Raw genomic sequence first — 23682 nt, forward strand, 5'->3', positions numbered from 1 at the left:
CAAGGCAGACTGTCATGCAATGAAAGTAATTTTCACATGTTCTGTACACACAATTAAGATGAAGAGTTTTAAATTGGCTAAAAAAATAAATCTGGTATTTTAAGAGCCCTTTTCAGTAGTGGAGAGGGGAGAAAGTTGGTAGTTTGACCACCATTCTATTTTGTTGATGGTAACACATACAAATTTTTAATTTGTAGGTGAGAAAAACCTGCCCACCCTTTCATCAGCTGCTGAGGAACTTCCCTTTCTTATTAATTACTCCTTTGCACAGCTGAAGTTCATGAAATTTCCCAAATCAACCATGATTTTCTTTCTTTCTTTTTTTCTTCCTTTCTTTTCTGTCTAAGCAGACTGAGCGAGTTCTCCATTTGGGAGGATAGGAAAACACTGAACTCCTTTTTATTTCTAGTAGTATATCTATTTCCTACTGAGTAGGATTTTTGTTCATCCTTAGGTAATTGACTGTGCTCGATTTAGTCATTTGCTGACTTTAAAATGCTTACATATTCTACTGGTGTGTGAGTTACCAAAGCCTCATAGTAGTTTTCTGAACTAAAATTTAAACTGTGTAGTTGTAGGTAGAGTTTCTGCTCACAGCACAGAAGAGCATGTTAAGTAAGCTCCATGCTGCTTCTTCATGCAGTATGTTGGAGCAGGGTCCCTGTGCACTCCATCTACCTTGCACCTGTTTTCCACTGAAAGGAAGCATAGAAAGGAAAGAAATGAGATGTAGTTTGGTCATCCGGGCTGAAGGGTCAGGACTACGAGGGAAATGGGAGGTGTGTGAGCTGTGGTATTTGGGTGCCCCAAGGATAAATGAGGCCATGAGAGCTGCAAAGAATGGTGTGAGGAAGACTGTGGACAATCGAAAGGTATGCTCTTTACAGAATGGACAGAAAAATCTTCATGGTTGACACACCTGGGGGACAGGATGCCATCCAGAGGGACCTGGACAAGCTTGAGGAATGGGCCAACATGAACCTCATGAGGTTCAACAAGGCCAAGTGCAGGGTCCTGCATCTGGGCCGGGGCAGCCCCTGATATCAGTGCAGGCTCGGGGATGAAGGCATTGACCTGCTCAGAAGGACTTGGGGGTCGTGGTGGATGAAAAGCTGGACATGAGCCAGCAATGTGTGTTTGCAGCCCAGAAGGCCAACCTCCAAGGGAGGGGATTCTGCCCCTCTACTCTGCTCTGGTGAGACCCCACGTGGAGTCCTGCGTCCAGCTCTGGAGTCCTCAGCACAGGAAAGACATGGACTTGTTGGAGGAGGTCCAGAGGAGGGCCACAAAAATGATCAGAGAGATGGAACACCTCTCCTCTGAGGACAGGCCGAGAAAGTTGTGGTTGTTCATCCTGGAGAAGACTCCAGGGAGACCTTCTTGCAGCCTTCCGGTACTTCAAGGGAACTTCTAAGAAAGGTGGGGACAGACTTTTTAGCAGGGCTTGTTGCAATAGGACAAGGGGTATCAATTTGAAACTAAAAGAGGACAGACTTAGACTAGATAGAAGGAGGACATTTTTCACAGTGAGGGTGGTGAAACACTGGCACAGGTTGCCCAGAGAGGTGGTAGATGCCCCATCCCTGGAAACATTCAAGGTCATGTTGGATGGGTCTCTGAGCAACCTGATCTAGTTGAAGATGTCCGTGCTCCTTGCAGGGCGTTGGACTAGATGACCTCTAAAGGTCCCTTCCAACTCAAACTATTCTGTGATTCTATGCATTTGGCAAGGCTGCTAATAAATGTGGGTTGCGTTAAGTACTTAATTTAGCAAAATACTTCCATTGCACAATATTTGATTTAGAACAGAGAACTTGGATTGAGTTCTATGAGTGAGAGTTCTTGAATTTCAGAGCAATGAGGATAATTGTAGCTTTTTTAAAACATACCTTTTTATGTCCATCTGCAGTACGAATTCAGATAAAAAAAGGTATAACTAGGTATGATGTCTTGTGGCTTTGGCGTGCTCCAAAAGTAAAGGGTGAGAGCATTCATAATGCCTGTATCTTTCTGATTTTTGTAGGGTTCAGCTTTTTATATACTTTTAATTTTTAAATAAAGAAAATCTTGATGTGCTTCAGTGCTAACAATCCAGAATTAAGGCAGAAGTGTTCTGGAAAACTGTCCCTGGAAAACTTGACAAGTGTTCCTGATATCCAAAATCATAAAGTTCGCCTAAGTCTGTGCCACTGAATGCTTTGACAGTGCTTGGATTCAGCCCTCTGTAGCTTTCTGTGGTGTTTATTTTAAAGGTTTTGCATCAGTTGAAGACTTTCATGAAAGCATTGTGATGGTTTCACTGTAAAATACTGCATATTGAAGGCCGTAGTTATTGTGAAACTGCATTTAATTTATTGAAAGTAAGCCTTTTTAAGACAGGTTGCACTGTATTGGGACAGTAAAGTTAAATTAAATGGTTAGGATGTAAAGAACAAACTTTTTTCTTCACAAGCTACTTGTGCTTTTGCAAACTAATATTGACTTGCAAAGTTAAGACTTTTTCTGCTGAATATATCAGGATGATGAATGTTTCTGAAGTATTGCAGCACTTAAACTTGATTAACTGAAGTACTATTTGACACTATAAGTTTAGTTCGTTTTATTATACTGCATTTTGAGTTTGAAATAGGCACTTTTTTGTGTGTAGAGTTGCCTTAAGTGACAGGAATGGGTCAACTAGAGGTTATTTTTTAATGGTAGTATATCAAGTGCTGTTTTTCTCCCCCAAACTGGAGACCAAATTGCCAGCTTAAACTCGGCGATAAAAGTGAACTGCTGCCCCTCAGTCAACTGGTACCAACCAGCACCAGATGGCCCCTGTTACTGAGGTACTGACATAAGTTTATTTGCATTTAAAAAGTGCTAGAAAACCCCTCAAGTAAAAGTGAGGGCAGATCATATTAGCAGCTTTTTCGATTCATATGGGAAAAACAATGTGTCAAATACTCATTTAACCAAATGAGAACTTACTGTAGCTTCTTAGGGTGGTGTTTTTGTTTGTTCCCCCCCCGCCCCAAGACAGCTAAAACTGCCACAAAAATCAACCTGTCTGGGCAAGTAAAACAAGGGGAACTGTTAGTCCCCATTAGTTCTCTGGGGATGTTTTTTACTTACCCAAAGTATTCCAAATTATCATCCTAATAATTTTGTATAAGGAGAAATGAGTTGGAGCAAATAGTGCTCGTGTTCTTTAAAACTGTGTAGCATTGTGAGGATGCGTGGCAAAATGAAAGCCTGCAAAATTTTTGGTGTCCACTTAAACACCAGTTTGGTGGAAGTGATGTATTTAAGGTGTTTAGTTTTAAGTTGTAGGAATAAGTTGTCCCACAAATATTGACCTAAATGATAATTCCAATACAGAATTAAGCTGTAAATATTCTGTTTTCTTTATTTTGATACTGTATTGATGGTATATTTGCTAAATCACTTTAATAGTTGTTAAAGTTTCCCTAAAATTCTAAACATTATTCGCCTTTCTGAGTGATTTTAATTTTAGAATGTTTTTTCTTTATATATAAAATGTAATATAAATTTAAATTCTACTATATAAGCAATCAAATGTTTATCACAGGAACAGAAAAATAGAAACTTGTTTTACCCTCTGGTTGAATACATAGTCTTATTTATACTTTTAGTCCTCGTTTTCACAAATTCAGACTGAATAGATACGAGTTAAAGCTCGGGATTCAGGGGTATGTGATAAGACATAGGACAACCTGTTTCCCTGCTTCCTACCCCCACATAGGATGAAGAGTTTTAAGGCTTCTTGTTCTTTCAGCCTGCAGTTTATGGACCTGTCCCAGCCTGGTTTTACCTTTCTAGTCATATCTTTTCAGTCTTACGGAAGAGATCAGATTATTTTGGGTTCTTTGGTTGCTTCTATTGCTAATCTGGAGAAAGGCAAATCAAATTAGACTCTTCCCTCAACTGTGCAATTCATTCCTTTTGCAGGTAACAAAGGACTCCTTATGTTTGAGGATTGCCTTGAAAAATAGTCTTACTTAATGAAATTATTCTGTTGCAGCTCTTATTACGTATTGGGATTTTTACACAAAGAAATTAAGAAATGGATATTTCAGGTAGAACCAATTGAAAGAAAACCCTTTTTTTTGCGAGATGGGAAAAAGAGTATTTGTCCTTTTACTGTTGGAAAAGGAGTCAACCTACAGGAAAGGTATCACGTTTTTTTCCTCAGCCCAGTGCATGTTTGTATCGGCTTGATTCTCTCAACTTTGGTCTGCAACAGAACAGTATTTTAATCTAATTTCTTTTTAATTCTTTAGAAATGGAATCTTAAAGCTATGAGAGTTTGGGGTTGGGACTACTTTGGTTAAATTGGCCTTTGTTTAACTTCCCAAACTATTTTTAACAAAAAGGTATTGTTAAGTGTGCTTAGTTTTTAACTGATCCTCAGTTATATTTTTGCTCCACGAAAGGTCAAAACCTAGAACTGCCCTGGGTTTTCAGTTGATAATACTCATTGGCAGATGGCATTTTTAGGTTTCTCCTGCTTGCTTGTTGATAAGCTTTGCATTTTTTCCTGGTGACACTGAGACAATTAGGAAGGCAACATTTTCATATACTTATGTGTATGTTGAACCAAAAAAACCTGAACATATTTAAATACGCATGAACTAAATCACCCTTGTTCATGGATGGATGCTATCTTTAGATAAAAACACCTATATGACCAAGACTTACTCATTCTGAAATATTTGAAACCACAGGAGCATGTGTGGTTTAAAGTGCAAATAAACAGTCTCATCTAAAAAGATTATAAAAATTATAGTACTAGTTAGGAGATTGAGTATACACAATCACATTTGCAAGAACAAAAAGCATGACATTTTTACAGAAGTGGTACTGATACACGAAACAATGTAAAGGGTAAGGATTGAATGAGGTGAAGTTGATAACAAGAATTTGTATGTATTTTGAATAATGTAACTCAAAATAATAATCTTACCTTGTTTTGAATAATAGGCTTCCTTTGTTTTCCTAAAATAATGCAAGTGCTGAAGCATGAGCAGATCCATCAAATGTCTTGGTGTGTTCTGTTTCATTTTACTGTGCTTAAGCTAGAAAGTGCTTAAACTCCTCAGCAGAGAGATCTCACTCAGTGTGTCACCATCATGATTGGGCAATGGGGTAGTGGGAGGCACAGATGGTAACTCTGCTTTCCATAAAAAAATAATTTCAGATGCTGACAATATTAAAAGCTCCAACATTAGCTTAAGCTTTAAATTGTTTTTAAAAAATAAATAATAAAATGCCATAAAAGGCTTCAACAAGCTTCCAAACACTGTCATGCAACTTTCAGTGTCTTCCAGTTTAAATTCATAGTTGACATAGGTGTTGATTGTGTGGCTTTTTGCTATAAGAAATAAGAGGATGTATTCGGACTGTTGAATTTATTATGTTTTGATAGTTGCTCATGGTACTAGAACAGTTACACAGAGAACTTTATGGCTCTGACATTCATACTCTTACATAATTATGTCTTCGCAAAATTAACTCCAAAGTATTTGGAAGATAGCATTGTAGCTGTGGCAGAGATAAAAGCAGGATCTTTAACACAATTTGAAGGAAGTGGACAAATTTCTTGCTCTAGGTAATTTTGTGAGATAAGTATGATAGAAAATTAAGTCGACAGGTACCTAGTTGTTCAAATAACTAGCATCTCTTTAATGCTAAACTCCTTATATATCAATCAGCACTGTTAACACATCTGCAATCAATTGCCTTCTGTCTCTGTTGAAAAAAGGGTTGCAACTGGATGAGCTTGTCTCAGTTTTATTTGACATTTTTCCTTTATAAAATTGGCACCTGCAGCTAGAAGATGGGGGCAGTTCTGAGGTTGGTCCCCATGCATGTCAGTGTACTGTTGAAAAATAAATCTGTCCTGCCTCTCTGCTCAGCAAGTATGGTCTCCCTCAACTTGAGGATATAGTACTTCATGTCAGAGTAGGGTACTGCAGGCTTGTCTGCTTGGCAGATAGTGTATTTTACACTATATAGTAACATGGGTAACTTCTGCTCAAGATAACCTACAGATTTTTTTTTTTTTGTCTTATATAATTAACCCTCAGTTTACACTGTGAGTAGATATCAAGATATCTTTTTTCTTTGTTTAAACATAGACTATTTTAGTGGTGTAAAATAAATTGGTTTGGTTGAATCTCAGCATAAATGTTGAAATGGGTGCCTAAGCAAGCAAGTCGGAGCTCTTGTAACACCACTTTGAAGGGTCAGTTGTGAATCTAAAAGGTTTTAGCAATCCTTACATTTTGTAAGGATGATTTAAGTATTCATTTTCGGAATACCCAGAAATGTCAGATAGGTTCATAATATTTCAACTGGAGGAATAAAAGCAGAAAGAACTTTGACTCATTTTCAGTTGAGATGTAGACTGTTAGGTTGGATTGTGGCTAGAGTGGTTCACGATAAGTTGATGTTAAAGATTACAATGATACGGAGGACAACCTAATTTAGGAAAAGTCCTAATGCAGAGGTGGTTTATACGAAACAATATTCAGTGTGATGCTGTAAGACTATGCAACTAAAACATAAAGACTGAAGAATCAGAGGAACAACGATAGGGAGGAGAACCAGAGTAATCTAACGGGTGAAAACAGAGCACAGTGATCTGCTTCTCCTAGCTCCATCGGAGGAGAGTGGTGAGGTGGGATTTCTTTTCCTTTCTCAAGGAAAGAGATTCTTTCCCAGGAACCCCAGGTAAGGAAGGGGTGATTGCATATTAGGCTATAGGACAATTACGGGATCCAGAGAGAAAAGAAGTCAGGAATAAGGCAGAGAATATTGTATGAAGCTTATTATGGGATGTTTAGGTGACAGACCAAAAGCAGGGAAGGAGGGATAAGGTGGATTGGGGTGGAACAAGCATGAGAAGCAGGCGGGGGCAAGAGGCTAAGAAGGACCAGTCACATATAGGCAGGTTGCTGGGCTTGTCTGATCCCAGCACTTGATCGCTGCAGGCTATCCTATATTCTTGACAGATTTTATTTGCAACCACACTGTGTGTGAACGTGGTGTCTCTTCTGTGTCTGTGTGTGAACACTAGCAAACTTCAAGCTGGACTACTGGACAAGTAGGCGAAGAGGTTAGTGTCAGCCACTGGAAAGAAACTGCAAGTTTGAAGAACTTAAGGGTCACCAACTGGAGAGACCAGCATCTAGAAGCCAAAGGCAGCATGTCTAAGACCACCAACTACTGGAGACACCCATATTGTGCTCACATACATGTGTGTATCAGCTAGCAAATTTCATGCTGGACTAGCCAATGAGTAGGATATCAGCATCTGGAAAGATCCAAAGTCTGAGCTGATGACTGGCTAAGGGTGTAGGGTCTTGATGCTGGATGAACTGAAGTTTCATGCAAAAAGCATTTTTTCAGGAAAAAAGCACTTTTGTTATAGTTAAGGAAAAGAATGCAAACCATACCTTGACAAAGAGGGATGGAAAACAATGCTGGTATTGGATTGTTTTTTCACTATGAGCTCTGTCAGTTGCCATGCCTGAAAAAGCTACTTCTTTTCTGGAGATGTATGAAGAAGGAATTACAAATACATGCCCCTTCTTTCTGATTGAGTACATTGATGTGCTATTATGTATGATTCGCAAGGTTTTTAGACGGAAAGTTATAAAAGAAAACGGTTTAATGAGGAACTGGAACTAATACAGCTTTGTTATTGCAATCTTGCCCAGGCTAATAAGCTCAATAGAAATGGAGTAGAAGTATGTAAGCTGGGTTCATGTAACCATAATATGTAGTTATAAAACTTGAAGGTGTATTTAAAACAGCTTATAAAAGTACGAACAATGTTTATTGCATTTCACAGCTTGCAAACTGAGGTGCATTAAAACACTTTGGCCATAATACTATTTATACATGTTGTAATGGGATGCTGGATCAGCTACAGCTTTGAGATGAATCTGCCTAGATTTTCTACTTCGTAATGATTTCTAAAGGATTAAAAAAAAAGGGTTTTATTTGATTAAAAGTGGAATGCTTGGGTTTTATCTAAATCAAGTTCCATGACAAGATAATACAAAATAGGAAAAGGGTTGATAAACAGTTTTTCCCTTTGCCTTTTGTGTCCTTGTAAACAGGTCCTTGCCTCTGGGCTCAAATGCAGTCATTTCAAAGATGTTGAGCTGCAGCAAACTGCTCAAATCCTTGCCCCCAGAATCCCTAGAAAACTTTGATACCTCTGCGCTCAGAGTATGTGCCTGTTCTTCTCTGCTGTCTTGCCTATTTCTAGCTCAGCTTCAGGTTGCTGCTTCTTGTTGTCACTGTTAACTTAACAATCATCTTGCAATCTTTTGGCGCTTTTCTTCAAGTGCCAAAGTTAGGAGAAGAGCTTGCCCTCCTTTTTTCAGACTCTGTTCTGAACTTGTCAGCTTAAAGAACATAATATATTTGAAAATGAATGCATGCAACTAGTATTTTAAATATGGTTATTAGATTTAATACATTAATATAAGACAGTTTAAAGAGAAAGATTTAATCTTTTATATTTTGCCATAGTCTCAGCAGTAAGTATAAAGACAACATCATTGTAGGAAATTATGCTTCTATAGTTGCATGCCTTGTTTTGAGCAAGGTAAAAGGGCCTCAATGTCTGATGCATGTACTAGAAAGAAGCTAAACTGTTGTAGCTAAGTATGAGACATGAAAGATTATAAGCCTTCTTGGAATAGATTGATTAAAGTAAATGAGATCTGAGCTAACATTTTAAATTCAGTTAAAATAAAATGGTAGTACTGAGTGGTCAATAAGTTATTACCTTAGGAATAGCCTTAATCCACATTCCATAGATGTTATTAACATATTAGCCTAGACCGAGATAAAATTACATTAATGGAATAAGAGCTGTCTGTTAGTTCTGCCATGAGGTTTTAATTCAAATGACTAAAGATATAACAAATTTTACATAATCTTGTGCAAATACCTTGACCTAACTGTGAAAATCTAATGAAATCCATACACCCAAGTTTTTAAAGTGGAAACTTAAATTAAGGACCACTTAAAAATGTTTTCCTTTGGGAGTGTGTTTTGACTGAATGACCTTCATGTGCACAGAATCCTATTTAAGAACAAAAAAAGGGAAATTCAGTTTTGGTGGTTTGCTTGGTATAAATGCCTTAAATTAGCTGACCTACATCAGAGTGAGTAGTTCAGTGTCTGAGAGTGATTCATTGGAATAATCACAATAGACTGTTGAATAATAAACTTACATTTTCCCTTTGGGTTAATTGTTTGTTTGAGGTAATTCTAGTTTTATAGATGAGTAGCAGCTTCTTTTTTTTTTTTGGTTGACATGCAGTTTTTTCTCTTGATTAGAAATGCCTCAGAGTTTGCTTACAGAGTCACTGTAGTCTGTACAACTTCATAATGATACCACTCTAGTGTATCTTGTGACTCAGTGTAGTATACTTGTTTTCTGGCTTTTTTTGCTAGTTAGGCAAAATAGAAGTTCATCACTTGCTAAAAGTAGCCTAAGTTTGGAAGAGCTAGTCTGATTTCTAAGTTTCTTCATATTTAGTTGCAAGTCTGAGAAGAATGCTGGTATCTTATAGGAGCGTGAACAGAACAACACATTTCATCTTTAACGTGATTTCAATTCAATATTATGAAATTATTAGTTTTTACTTATTTGCATGTCAGATACAACAGCTGTAAAACGTTCTTTAAAAATTCTAGGATACCTACATGAGTAATGCTTTGAAAAGATACAGACTAAACTAACTTGTATAGTAGAAGTATATGAGCTGTCAGGAAAAATCATGTCTGCAAGCCTATTGCAAGCTTATAGTAAATTGCTAACATTGTTTTCTCCTATGGGATTTCTCAAATGTTTATACTGTCTTGCAAGTTTTATTGCAGGCAGGTAATGAAGAGGGAAAGAATCCAATTACTTCATGCACAAAGCATACAATTCCTACCTAACAAGAGCAAAGGAAGACTTTTGTTCAGTAACCATAGAAGCATCTATGAGCTCTAGTGGGTAAACTGGAAATTGCTTTTAAGCTAGAAGTTCTTTTCACTAAATTATTTGGTGGATCTTCAGCTTTCTTTCTTGTAGTTAAGGTAGGGTATAGAAATAAGAAATGCATGAGTAGGTCTGATGTTTATGAAACAGACTGCATTCTAAATTGATGTGATTTTTTCACTGAAGTAGAAAATTGAGGAAAATGTGCAGAGAAGTACTTTTGTGTGTAATATTTAAGTATGAAAATAGAAGCAGATAACTATACTGGACAGCTGATAGATCAGATTTTTGACAGTGACCTGGCTCATGCTTCAGCATAGGAGAGGTATTTACAGTAGTAACTTACGACTGCTCTGACCTGGGAGTTTTTTTCTGCTTCAGAGCTATTACTCATGTGGCTTATGTCTTGCACCATGTATGCTACCCCTTCTAATGCTCTTAGGTAAGGTAAATGAGAATAAGGTCAATGTTAATCCTAAATGCTGGTGTTGAAACATGCTAAATTATTTACATGAATATCTTGTAGTAGTGAATTTAGCAAAAGTTCCACTTGTTTTTAAAGTATTTGGGGGGGTTTACATTTCTGTTGGGTGTCATATGTCTTTTAGAACTGTTAAACCCTTAATGTTTGTACATATGAAGATAATTGGAAAAAAAGAATAATGTTAAGTAATTCAAGCTTCCCTTTTCTGCTTCTGTAACCTGATGTCAAAGTCACTCATTTACAGTGAAACATAACCACAGTATTTTCGCTGCGTGCTGGCACTTTTGAACCAGACCTTACCAAACGAGTTTTTCACCATTGTCCATTCCAGTGCAAGATGCCCTCAGCTGTCTCTGTCAGAGGGGAGTAATCTGGTGAACAACGATGTGCAGAGTAGACCATAAACGCAGAGTTTAGACTGACCATAGGCTCTGGAGTGTATGGTCTTACTAAAAAATGTTCTGAAAGGGTTGCAGTGTCCTTAATCATTTCACAAACTTGAATTATTTTCCTCTTTTGCTACAGTATAATTTAAAAAAGTGAATGGGGTTAACTGCAGAGCAATGTAGTTGCTGCTAGATCTGAATATTCTTACTTTTTTCACCTTCAAAGTCTAACGCTTATCAGAAGACTGTATGTATGTTGTCTGTTCAGTCAACCAAGCTAGCTGGTGTAAAGCTTTCTACTTCCCTCTTGTCTTCCCCTACCCATAGTCTTCTACACCTAGTTGCCAGATGTCCATATGGGCACAGTACTGAGAGTTGGGAAAGGACAAAGTGGTCTTTCACGGAAAGGGAGCGTCATCAACACCAGCAACAGACCTCATAGCAATCTGTTACGTATGTGAATTTAATAGGTGTGTGACTGTCAGTCATGGTGGTACTGACCCTCCTTTTTGTCTTGCCCATGAAATAACCATATCCCTTCTAGACAACATGGTGTATGCTGTACCGTAATCTTTGTACAGAGGAAGGAGGAGGATTGACTCGTCAATGCTTTCATTATTTTTTTTCTCTGAGGCAGAATGAATTACTCATTTAATCGTTATCTCAAAAAATAGCTGGCTGAACAAAATTTGATGAAATGCCTGACTGAGACATTGGACTTCCTACAGTATGCAACTTATGCTTCAGGTGTTACTTAATGTTCTTCACACTCCCATCTCCTGCAGAGATGTCTAAGTCTCTGCAAGAAAACATAGCTGCTTGTTGCAGGGAGTGCAATTTTACCTTTGGATGAGTCTACTGCAAAACTATAATGCTTAGACTTAGGGATTCAAGGCTTGTGTACACTAAGCTTTGAAGGGTGAAGAGAACTTTGGAATCACTATGATTTCTAGGGCAAGTTCTGTAAATAGGTTGATTCTCTTGACTAATATGCTCCTTGTACCTGCTTGGCAAAGTCTATAGAACTCTAGAGAAAGGGAAGAGAAGGTGGTTTTGAAGAAAATGGACCACCAATGGCAGAGTAGTGCTGTCTGTATGTGTGTATATATATGTGTGTTATCAGAAGTACTATGTCAATATTGCATGTTTAGATGGGATGAGTTCAGAAGGCATAATGTCATATTGTATGGAATATGCCTTTGGTCAGTTCAGGTCAGCTGTCCTGGCTATGTTCCCTCCCAGCCTCTTAATCAGCCCCAGCCTACTCACTGTGGGTGTAGAGCAGGCAGAAAAAGCCTTGACGCTGTGCAATCACTGCTCAGCCATTGCCACAACACTGTTGTTACCAACGCTGTTCTAGCCATAAATCAATAACATAGCACCATACTGGCTGCTATGAAGAAAGCTGACTCCATCCCAGCCAGACCCATACAAGCAATTAGTTTGCAAAATATATGGTATAAAATAGATTTTAGTTCTTTGTCCTTGTCAAGGAAATGTCGTTATTTACTAGAAAATTTGCTTTAGAGTAACGTATAAGAGAGAGAAACAAATCTGTAAAATCAACCCTAGAACTCGATGTGTGAATAGAGTAATGAACAGTGTTACTTGCTGTTGTATTTGGTTTCAGCTAACTCAAGAAAAGTGTTTCACATAAATTAGATTGAACTAGAATGGTGTTATTATTGGTATATTGAGAGCAATGCATTATGAGGGTTCAATAAAAGGTGATACTGGTTTGTATAAAACTGAGCTTTGGTTTTTAAATTGAGACCTAATAGGGATGATTTTTTTTTTTTCTTTTTTCTGGTCTAAACTAATGTTCTTACCCTATTTTTCAAATTAAACCTCAGATAACTTTTGTTGCACAAAATGAATAAAGAATGAATAACAGGAGAAACAGCAATGAACATTAAATGTAGATTGTTGAATTACAAGTTACTCTTTCATGATGGAATAGAAAACTTTATCATTTTAGTTAAATTGGAAAGTTTTTTACAATTATGTTCTTTTGCTCTTGTCAGGGTGTAGTCAGAATTTGAGCAAAATAAAACTCAAAACTTTGGTACAAATTCTTGTAATTTTTCTAGCAAAACCTGATGAACTGGAAAATACCTCAAAATCTTAGAGATGAAATGGTAGGAAGGTGTACAAGACTGGTAAGTGATTAATTCTACTGTTTCCTAATGGTAGGAAAATGAATGAGATTTATTAAATCATAGCCAGTATTTCTGAGTTACAAGCAGACTGGCTGGTGCAGCTTCCACTAATGAAGGCATCAGCTCAGTGTGAATCTAAGAAAATTACACTATGTAAAATTATTAAAGCAGGCTTATGCACTTGCTTTCTTTAAAATTGTAAGAGATTACAGATGGAGGCCTGATCTTCTCCACAGTTGTCTGCTTTTTAATGTTGTTTGTGATGGTTTCTTAGCACAAAACATTAAAGTTGTCCAAGTTGCAGTGTGGAGATATATGCAGATTACAGGCATATACAGTTCTGTCCACAAATTTCAAGCCGATTGGCTTCCACTGAAAGTGTGTAGAAATTAAGTGAAGATCCAAATATTCATTTTTGTATTACCATTTTATTTAAATAGGAAAGAGATGATTCTTCTTACCTGTAGACATAATTTCTCAACTGTTCATTTTGCTATATGTAAAGTTACGGGAAGTTCCTAACTATTTTTTAAATATCTGCTCTGTAGATACTGAAAGGTGATTTATCTTGTTACCTGAGGGCTACTTATGGATAAGGCTTTAGTGCCATGTTGTCACAGTATGTGTTTATTGTATTATAGCTGTACAGCAGGCAGGATTTAGATATAACTTGATTTGGGTACAAAATTGGGAGTCAGTCATCACTGGATACTAAATAGAGAATTGAATCAGAGCAGAAACTTAGGGGGAATTGTTTCCATGATATCAATTTTATCAGTTTTTAGTGCATAGCCACATACATTTGTCTTATTTACCTTTAATAAAATACAGTTGATACAGGTCTTAAGAAAATGTTATCAATGTGATTATCTAATATTTTGACAATTAGTCTACCTTCTACTATTAAGTCATAATTCAGGTATTTTATGAAGGAGTTGCATTTGTCTTAGTCTCCTATGTATCACTTCGTATTTTCAGAAGAATAAAAATAGAAATTCTGATCAGACAATAGAAGAAAAAGCTACTCTTGACCTTAGTCCATTCTTTCTTGACTCCTGTTAAGTACTTACCTTCCCATACTAGAAGTGTGGCATGACTCTCGGGATCCTCATAGCAACTGTTAGCTCCCTGCAGTAGAACTTCATTATTTTTCCCAGTTGCGTTTTTTTAAGTGTGGAGTATGAATACTGCAAAATATTCCTGCAGATGATACTTGTACTTAATTGCTGAAGCCATCTGAAGAGCCACTCGTAAAATAATGTCTCTAAGAAAGCTTTGGGAATAGGCTATGGCAGATACAGGTGAGACGACATCCAGTAAAAAGGAATGATTACTCGTAAAGGAAAGGGCTTGTTGCTACAAAACCAATCCTGAAACAGTGTTTCTCTGTGTCGGGCATCACACCAGCCAAGGTGAATGGGCGCCTGAGAAATCAGAGTAGTCCAGTGATTTCTTTTAGCCCTTTCCACTGGGAAAATTAAGAGATTATTAATTAGCATACCTGAATGTATGCAAGGCCTTCAGCCTTGGCAAAAACCTCTGCCAAAACTGAATAAAATAGAGTGCATGGGCATTGTCAGCTATCATTTGAGGGAATCACAGAATCGCAGAATAGTTGAGGTTGGAAGGAAATTCTGGAGGTCACTGTGTCCAACTCCCTGCTTAAGCAGGGGCCACTTAGCGCAAATTGCCCGGGCCCGTATCCCAGGCAGCCTTTGAATATCTCTGGGGCAGCCTGTGCCAGTGCTCAGTCACCCTCACAGTGAAAAGGTGTTTCCTGATGTCTACATGGAGCCTCCTGTGTGTGTTTGTCTGCTGCCTCTGGTCCTGTCACTGCACCAGTGGAAAGAGCCTGGCTCCAGCTTCTGCATTTCCTCCCTTCATATATCTGTATACATTGATGCGACCCCACTGAGCCTTTTTTCTCTAGGCTGAACAGTACCAGATCTGTCAGCCCATATGAGAGATGCTCTAGTCCCTTAATCGTCTTTGTGGCCTGTTGCTGGACTTGCTCCGGTATGTTCCTGTGTCTCTTCTGCTTGGGAGCCCAGACCTGGGTTGCAGGCACTCCACGTGTGCCCTCATCAGTGCTGAGTAAAGTGGAAGGATCACCTCCCTTGACCTGAAGCTTGGTCTGGCCTCCGTTTAATTCAATATTTGCAAATAAAGTGTTTTCAATAATCTCAGAATAATTTAAGGCAGAGGACATTGCTTGGTTTCAATAGGTACTAGCGGCCATTGGTGACAACTGTGAAAAATGGAAATGTAAGGCCTGTATATCAAAGGTGTTTTGATGCTCTTCTCTTTACAATGACAGTGTTTCAGAAAAATGTACTAGCACTGTAAAGATTATTTTGAATGAGAAGCTGTTAATATATGACCTGAAGTAAATCTATCTAGGAATTGCTATAATCCACGTACTTCACTTAAAACCACGTATGTTGCTAAGCCAACCTTGAATGTTGTAAAAAATAGTAGCCGCAGTAACCTTGAAGGCTCCACTTGAAAATAAATGCACAAAATTGTGTACCTCTTCCCTTCTACTTGGCTTTTTAATAGCAGATTTTTAATACTATTTGTAGCTTATTTAATGCTGTTTAGTCTCCTATTTTTATGCATCCTTTTCCAAAGGACTCGACAAAGAACAGTTTATCTAGTACTGGTGTCAATACGTAAAAATAATTGCTGTGGGAGTCAAGCAGACTAATAATAGAAATTGAGATGAATCTTAGTGCAGCAAGATTCCCAAGCATTTGTCATGCTATATTGCATCCCTACAAAATGTGGTAATTTTTAGATAAAGCAAAATACTAAATTAAACATTAAGAAATGTCAATGCCTTGTTATGCAGTATTGCTTGTTGCACACTTCTGTGCTCACTGTGTGCAATATTTAGCTTTAACATCTCAAAAGACCACTCTACATAAAGCTTAGTCATGTATAAGTTCTGTTGGAGCAAACCTACTAAAAAGAAATATGAAATATCACATTTCTCTTCATGATTTGGAATAAAACTTTAAAGTGGCTCCAGTGTGACTTCCCTTTTTGTTCTTTTCTGAAAGTTTCAACACCTTGATTAGGCTAGAATTATACAGCCTGAAGGGACCTCTGGAGGTCCTCTGTTCCAGACACAGAAATATGGCATGATCTCTACTTCAGAAAGCTTTAGTAAGGCATTGCTCTTCATTATACCTTCTTCAGGTGGACCACAGTACAGTTAGTTAGGTCAAGATCCATGGGGCCAAAGAGAGAACAAGACTATCTTAAACAGTATGGTAAAGGGGGGGTTATTTAGGTATTCTTAAATTAAGAATAAATGCATGAATGCAAGTTTCTCGTTCTAACTCATCCTGTTAGTGCCATCCTTAATTTATGCTTTAGAGTGACTTTAGAGAAGTCCCTGTCCATCTCTGAATCATAGCAGACCTTAAGCACCAAACAAGCGTTTTCTGAATTTGCACAAAAGCCTTCAGATGTGGCATGGAACATCTTAACCAGAAATCACACACAGAATCATTAAGGTTGGAAAAAGCCTTTAAGGTCATCAAGTCCAACCATCAACCCAACATCACCGTGCCCACTAAACCAGGTCCCAAAGTGCAACGTCTACATGTTTCTTGAATACTTCCAGTGATGGTGACTCCACCACCTCTCTGGGCAGCCTTTTCCAATGTTTGATCACTCTCTCAGTAAAGAAACTTTTCCTAATATCCTATCTAAACCTCCCCAGGCACAACTTGAGGCCAATGAAGGCATAATGAATTTTAAAATTGTTTGAAATCTCAGACAGGAGGATAGGAAATTCCAGCAATGGTGTTTGTTATGGTGAGACAATGAGGGGAACGACGTAGTATTGCAGGTAAAATTAAGGGTAAGAGGAAGGGGTTTTTTGTTCCAGATCGCTGCTGAATATTGCTTTGTGTGACCACTATTTTACAGATGAAGTATTGGCAAATTGTTAGGTGACTAATAGCTTTTTTCATGTTTCAGACTGAAGATTAGTGTGTTGGTAAAAACTGTGTAGCTGTAAGGGAGCTGAATAGTGCTTTAATGGGAAAATCTCCATCAAAGTAATGAATGCCGTATTAATGTCTAGAAATATTTGCTGTACTAACAAGCTTGAAAATAATTTTGCACTGTTTCTTAAAGTAACTAGCTATGAGGTAACCTTAAACCCTTCTAGTTTACGTAGTGGCAAGGGAGCAAAATGGGAGAGTGCTGATCAAGAAATATAGTAATGATACTGGAGAAGGATATCTTAAAGGATCTTATTTTTCTAGAAATCCATATTTTTATACCTTGTATCTCCATTGCTTTTCTTATTTAGAGAGTGATGAAACAGAAATATGCATTTAATAGTTATTGAAAATATTCATTTGACAAAGCAGAGGACCTAAGTAGATTATTCCTACTATACTTTTAAATTTTTAGTTTAAGTAATGAGATTAATTTGCTACAGTAAAAAGTACTAAATAAAAATGAGTGCTCCTTGAACTCTGCTTAGTTCTTACTAATGTATGCAAAAGTGTGTTGGTTTCTCTGAAAAGTTTGCATTCTAAACTAACCCTGTCAAGCTTTAATTTATTTCTAACTTGTGTTTTTACATAGTTATCATAAATGAAATCTGGAGTAATGAAACTTTGCGCATTTAATACAGTTCTAACAGTTTTGCTTTTCAAATTAAAGTTGGTTTATATTCAGAATTGTTAAGCGGTTACAGCACAAAAAAAAAAGTCAGTTTCATGAAATCAAGCAACATGTCAGAAACACTTCTTTTCACAGCTTCTGTGACCCATGGTGCTCCTAACAGAGTTGGAGGAGAACCAAATGTGCAAATTTTTATGATAAATTCTGTTCTGAAATACTCACTGTTAATTCTGATTGATGTTCATAATAATAATTTAAGTTTTATGGCATATTTACTGAGGTATGGTCAGTTGTAGAAAACTTTATTTTGAATGGTCACTTTTAAAATATTCTTGATATGCAAAAATTTACTTTCAAAAAACATACTTTTTTCTCATACCAAATACAAGGGTTTTTTCTCTGCAATATTGAGTAGCATTTAGAATAAGTGTGTTATTCTTCAGATCACATACTTAAAGATGAAGATTGTAATACTATATAGAATCAGGGAATCCATGGAATACTTTTTCAGCAGGCAGTTTCCCAAACAATTTTGGTCTTGAGTAAGGTATGTAAAGTCAACATAAGGATTTTTGGTGAGAGGAAGCAAGTATTTCCAAGATCAGTTTGAGTGTGAAGATAAGTCTTACAGGCATAAGCCTTATGAGGGTCATCTGAGGGAACTGGGGTTGTTTAGCCTGGAGAAGAGGAGGCTGAGGGGAGACCTTATCGCTCTCTACAACTACCTGAGAGGAGGCTGTAGCAAGATGGGTGTCAGTCTCTTCTCCCAAGTAACAAATGATGGGACAAGAGGAAATGGCCTCAAGTTGGGCCAGGGGAGGTTTAGACTGGATGTTAGGAAAAATTTCTTCATTGAAAGGGTTATCAAGCATTGGAACAGGCTGTCCATGGAAGTGGTTGAGTCACCATTCCTGCAGGTATTTAAAAGATGTGTACATGCGGTGCTTAGGGACATGGTTTAGTGGTGGACTTGGCAGTGCTAGGTTAACCATTGGACTTGATGATCCTAAAGGTCTTTTCCAACCTAAACGATTCTATGATACCTCCTCCCTGTAGCTTCAGAAATAGAGTTCAGTTCATTGCACTCCTTTCCTGGAGGTTTTCAATCAGTGTTTACTCACATAAGAGGAGTGTCAGTAGTATGATAGGCTTCTGTTCGCTTCGGACATCTTTGAATACTCATGAGTTTCCTCACTGCTCTTTACAAACACTGAGCTCGTGGGTGGGTTTTGTCTTCAGGTTTACAAAGGAAAAGAGCATAATACAGTCTATCAGTGCTTAGCATCTATAAAGCCTGCATGTTCGGCAGATGCTTTTTATAGGAAGGCTAAATAATGCTATTAGTCTGCTTCTAATTTTAAATTTATGCTTTTAAAAATTTCAAGTTTCTTTAATGCTGCAGAACTGCATAGTTTGGATGTTGAAATAAGTTGATAAATGAAATTACAGACAGCTTTTTGCCTAGTGCATGATATGCAGTGGTTCAGTTTAAGCTTTCAGCCTATTTTTAACCTATCCTGGAACTTTGCTGTATATAAAAATTGAATAATTACTGTTGAAGGTATGAGGATAATTTTTTACAACCATGTGCCATGTCCTTCATGACCGTAACTGCAACTTATTTCATTACGCATCATCTTCATTATGAGAAACGAATATAGAAAAGGGCTTTTACTTTTGTTACTGAAGCAGCATCTTTAACGAGAATCTTTTAAACACTGTATCTTTTTCAGAAAGGTTACTCTTGTTTGGTTTTTTTCCCCCCTTTAAAGCCACAGAAGAAAGAGGATCAGCAATCAGAAGCTAAAGCAAGTCCAAAAAAATCATCAGAACCCACTATTGACCTTTTAGGACTTGGTAAGCAATACATAATTATGTGTTTTTCAATCACACACAGATACATCATTTTATATTTTAATAGACATACTTTATTTTCTCTATGTTTACTGGTAGTTAAATGAATTTGAAAACAATATAATAGAATCTATGAATTTGAAAATAAAGGAAAATGCCATAGGCATTCTGGGTCTACTAATACTTGTGCTTTGCTAAGGACAGTAATGAGCTCCTGTGGGAAGGGGAAGTTGTCAAAGTGATCTTCAAAGGGCTTGTGGATTCTGGTATTTCAATGTTCATTGTACAAGTGTACTTTTTAAATGAAAACGCTGAGGTCATCTGAATTGTATAACTGTAAAATACCTTGTATCAAAAATTCCTATAGTAGCTAAAAGAACAGTAAATTGTCTGATGGCAGCTGACTAGTATCTTGTAAAACTTAATACATTGGGCATTTCAGCATTCTGTACTCACTGTGACCATCTTTCATTTGTATCTAATACACATTTTGTTTTCAGACTGGCAGGTAGCTGTGTTTTTGTCTTGTAATTAAACTGTTTTGGACCCGAATAATTTAATTTGCACTGTCTGGCAATACTGTTGTGTTTTTATGCTTTTTCTCTGCTTGTTTCTGAAGGCCATATTCATAAAATCTGTGTTTCTTTTATCTAGTATTACTGTAAGTGTGTTTTCCCATTGGATAGAATCTTAAAATGGATCTTGAAAGATGAAATATTACAGTAACTATTTCCTTTTATTGTTCAGTGTTAGGCAAATTTTCTAAGTTGGAAGTGGATAGTAAGAGTATTCAATTTATATCAATATAATGATGGTTAAATTTCTACAGGATATTAGAGGAGCCTGATAAGTCTTTTAAATGTAATTCTTCTAAAGCCTTGACTTTGTAGAAAAATGGTTTTTTTGTTTTTTAATTTTTGGTTTTAAAGTATGAATAATGTTGCAACAAAACAATAAACTTCCTCTCTGTTTTAGAATTCACACTGTCTTCAAAACACTTGTTATTTTCCTTCTGGATGTAAAGTAGCTGTAAAATACTATTTTTGTACTGGTTATGTGTGTGCTGCGGTCCATATCTCGTTCCATGTAATCTGCTACCACAGGCAAGCAAGTCTTAATTAACACAGTAGAAGTTATGAATGTAGAATGAATATATTAAAAAAAAAAAAAAAGGTAATTTGGACTTGATGGAAAGCTGATTCTCCGTTATTTTCCTTTACCAGACCAACAACCTAATTAAGACCTAAAATTTAATCAATATGTTGTTTTGAGATTGCTAGGCTTCTGTATCCTTTTAGTCATGATTTGAAAAGAATTTTGCTAAAACTGTTTTATGATATGATAATGAACTTGGATTACATATGCTAACTTGAGATGTAATATGCAATAGAAAGCGTAATAATTGGTGTTCAGCAGCTGTGCTTCAGCAAGATATACAAAGGACAGAGTTTATAATTTATATGTTAAAAAGACATAATTTTAGAGGAGGGAGTGTTTAAAGGTCTTTTAAATAACAAATTGAAAGGCTGTGTAATAAGCTAGTAGCACTTGGAATCCACTGAGCTCTAAACGAGATCTGTATTAATGAGAGCAGACCTGCATATTTCATTTGAAGAGTAGTCTTTTAATTAATGCCTGCAATAGACTACTTCAGATAGTATTAAAAGAAAGATCACTTCAACCCAATATATCATAGAACAGCACAGGTTGGAAAGACTATCCGTGAAAGACTATCTGGTCCAACCTATGGGAAGGGGAGCTTAAGTGAGATTATCTAGCATCCTGTCTGATTACATCTTGAAAACTTCCAGTGATGGGGACTCTACCACATCTGTGGGGAAGTTTTTCTGATGATTGATCTCACTGTAAAAAAAAAATTCTTTCTTATGTCAAGATGAAACTTCTCCTGGTGCAACTTGTACCTATGGCCCCTTGTCTTCTCTGTGTGGCTCCTTGTGAGGAGAGAGCCTCTGTCCTCTTTGTAGCTGCCCGTCAAGTACTGGCATACTGTGATGAGATTCTCCCCTAAGCCACATCTCCTCCAGGGAAAAAAACCCTAACTCTTTCAGTCTTTCCTCATAGGGCAGGTTCTCCAGCACTTTGACCATCTTCATGGCCCTCCTTTGGACCCTCTCCAGTCTGTCTATGTCTTTCTTGAATTGTAGGGACCAGACCTGGGCACAGACTCCAGATTTAGCCTGACAAGCATGGAGCAGAGAGAGATGCGATCATCCCAATGGCAGATAGTAATGCCCCTGTGGATACAGCCCAGAATCCCATTTCCCTTTGTTGCTGCAGCAATGCACTGCTGATCAAACATTTTGGTATGTCATATCAAACAATATTAAAATGGATATGATTGCATAGCTCATTCTTCTTATTGAGTGGACATGTTTCTAATGAGGATTCATTCTCTCATGTCTTCATTTCTGCAAATGAAGAACAGTAGTAGCTTTTATTAGGGCAGATCAGAATTGCTTATGATAGCAGATAAGTAATTTTAATGGATCACAATTCATGCTAGAATAATTCTTGCTTTCAAAGCAGCCCAGACTCTTGCGAAGTATTTTCTTGAGTAAGCCTTAGTGCTCGCTTTGGGTATGGCATTAACCTTCGGGACATTACTCTTTTTATCTCATTTGGGTGTTTAATAGTGACCTCGTCAGAAGGTAAATAAATCCTGTGAGACTGGACGTACCCAGTGGTAATTGCAGCTAGACAAGATAACTTTCTAAAAAGAAATTGTTTTTTATTTTTCTTTACAAATTGCAAAATTCTCAAGATAAGCAAATTGTATCTTTAAATCTTGTAGCAGCAGAGGAGGCATAATATCCATAATGCCTATATTATCATGTTTGTGTTTCTTCTGAGCCTTTTTGAAGAGATTCATGTGGTGCCCTCAAGTTCCTGTTCAGGGGGTTTATTATTAAGATAGTGTTTGGATAGTGACTTTTTCATGATCCAGCTACATAAACATTTGTGTCTTTTGGCCTTTTGATTCAGAGTAGATTTTAGTTCAGTTCTCTGCACGCAGAAAGGTGGGGAAGTGTACATGTACAAGCTAAATATTCTTATGTTCTCCACAAGCAATAGTGTTAGTGTTCTTGCTGTGCAACCCCAAATTCCTTTCCTCTCTTCTTAAGCTATAAGAAATCACAACCTGTATCTGTAGGCTAAAACTGAAGCATCTTTTTAAATGATCACTGCAATTAGTTGGATCTTGTCCACACTGAGAATGCACCCTTTTGAATAGGTAGGGACTTAAAATTGATGCTGAACTCAATAATACAGAATTTTATAACGTTAATTTTTAATAGGAGAAATATAGGATACATTTCTCAGTCTGAAAATCACAGCATGTAAACCAAAGTTTTTCAGCACTTAACTCATTGACAGTGTTGTATTTTCATCCTGCTGTTGTTAACCTTGTGCTCTGTGCTGCTTGATATTTTGGGGTTTTGTGTTACAAGTTAGATGTCCCCACTTAGGCCAGGTTGATGTAAAGACAGACAGTTTTTTAAAATACTTGTAAAAAACCGTATGATACCTATGTATGATCAGTGGGAATCTTTTCTTGGAATATTACACAGGCAATTTTGGACCATGCTGTTTGTCAAGGTATGTCACTTAAACATCAGTTCAGCAAAGAGAAAAAAAAGAAAAAAAATGTATTTTTAAACTGTATTACCTTACAGGATTATCAGAAAGAAGGAAAGTGCATTTTACATATTCTGCATCATTTACCATGTTTAGATGTGCCCTTCATAAAACAGACAATTGCACATTCTGGAATAACCGTTGTAGTAAGTTATAATGTATGACATAGAGAAAAGAGATTTACTGTGTTGTTACCATTAACTGAAAGTGATGTCTGGAGCACTCATCTGGCATGGTTGGAGATGAAGTATGATATGCTAAAAGCTGTGTATCTGCTTGTGTGTGGGAAATATTCTCTGAAGGAGTTCTGTGAAGTTTTGAGAGCTTAATCATGGTATGAAATGTAGCTGGAAGTTGCGTATCTGAGAAATGTACTTTTGTCAGTACTGTCCACTAGGTACCAAAGCAGACATGGTAGGTCACAAGTTCAAAAGCTGCATTTAAGAAATAATAAAAGTACATTTGTAAGTACATAAATATCAT

The 23682-nt window shown here is 37.1% G+C and overlaps 1 protein-coding gene across 1 annotated transcript in view; it reads left to right on the forward strand.

The window, feature by feature from the left end:
• The window catches only part of SMAP1 (small ArfGAP 1), a gene marked incomplete at both ends in the record, with an annotated part of 99891 nt that overhangs the window by 54043 nt on the left and 22166 nt on the right, over positions 1-23682 (forward strand). Inside the window, one exon of the mRNA XM_081997937.1 lies at positions 19461-19545. Coding sequence (XP_081854063.1) covers positions 19461-19545 — 85 coding nt within the window. The remainder of the gene's footprint in view (positions 1-19460; positions 19546-23682) is intronic.

The sequence above is a fragment of the Phaethon aethereus genome, assembly GCF_964289735.1.
Source record: "Phaethon aethereus genome assembly, chromosome: 3".
Lineage (NCBI taxonomy): Eukaryota > Metazoa > Chordata > Aves > Phaethontiformes > Phaethontidae > Phaethon > Phaethon aethereus.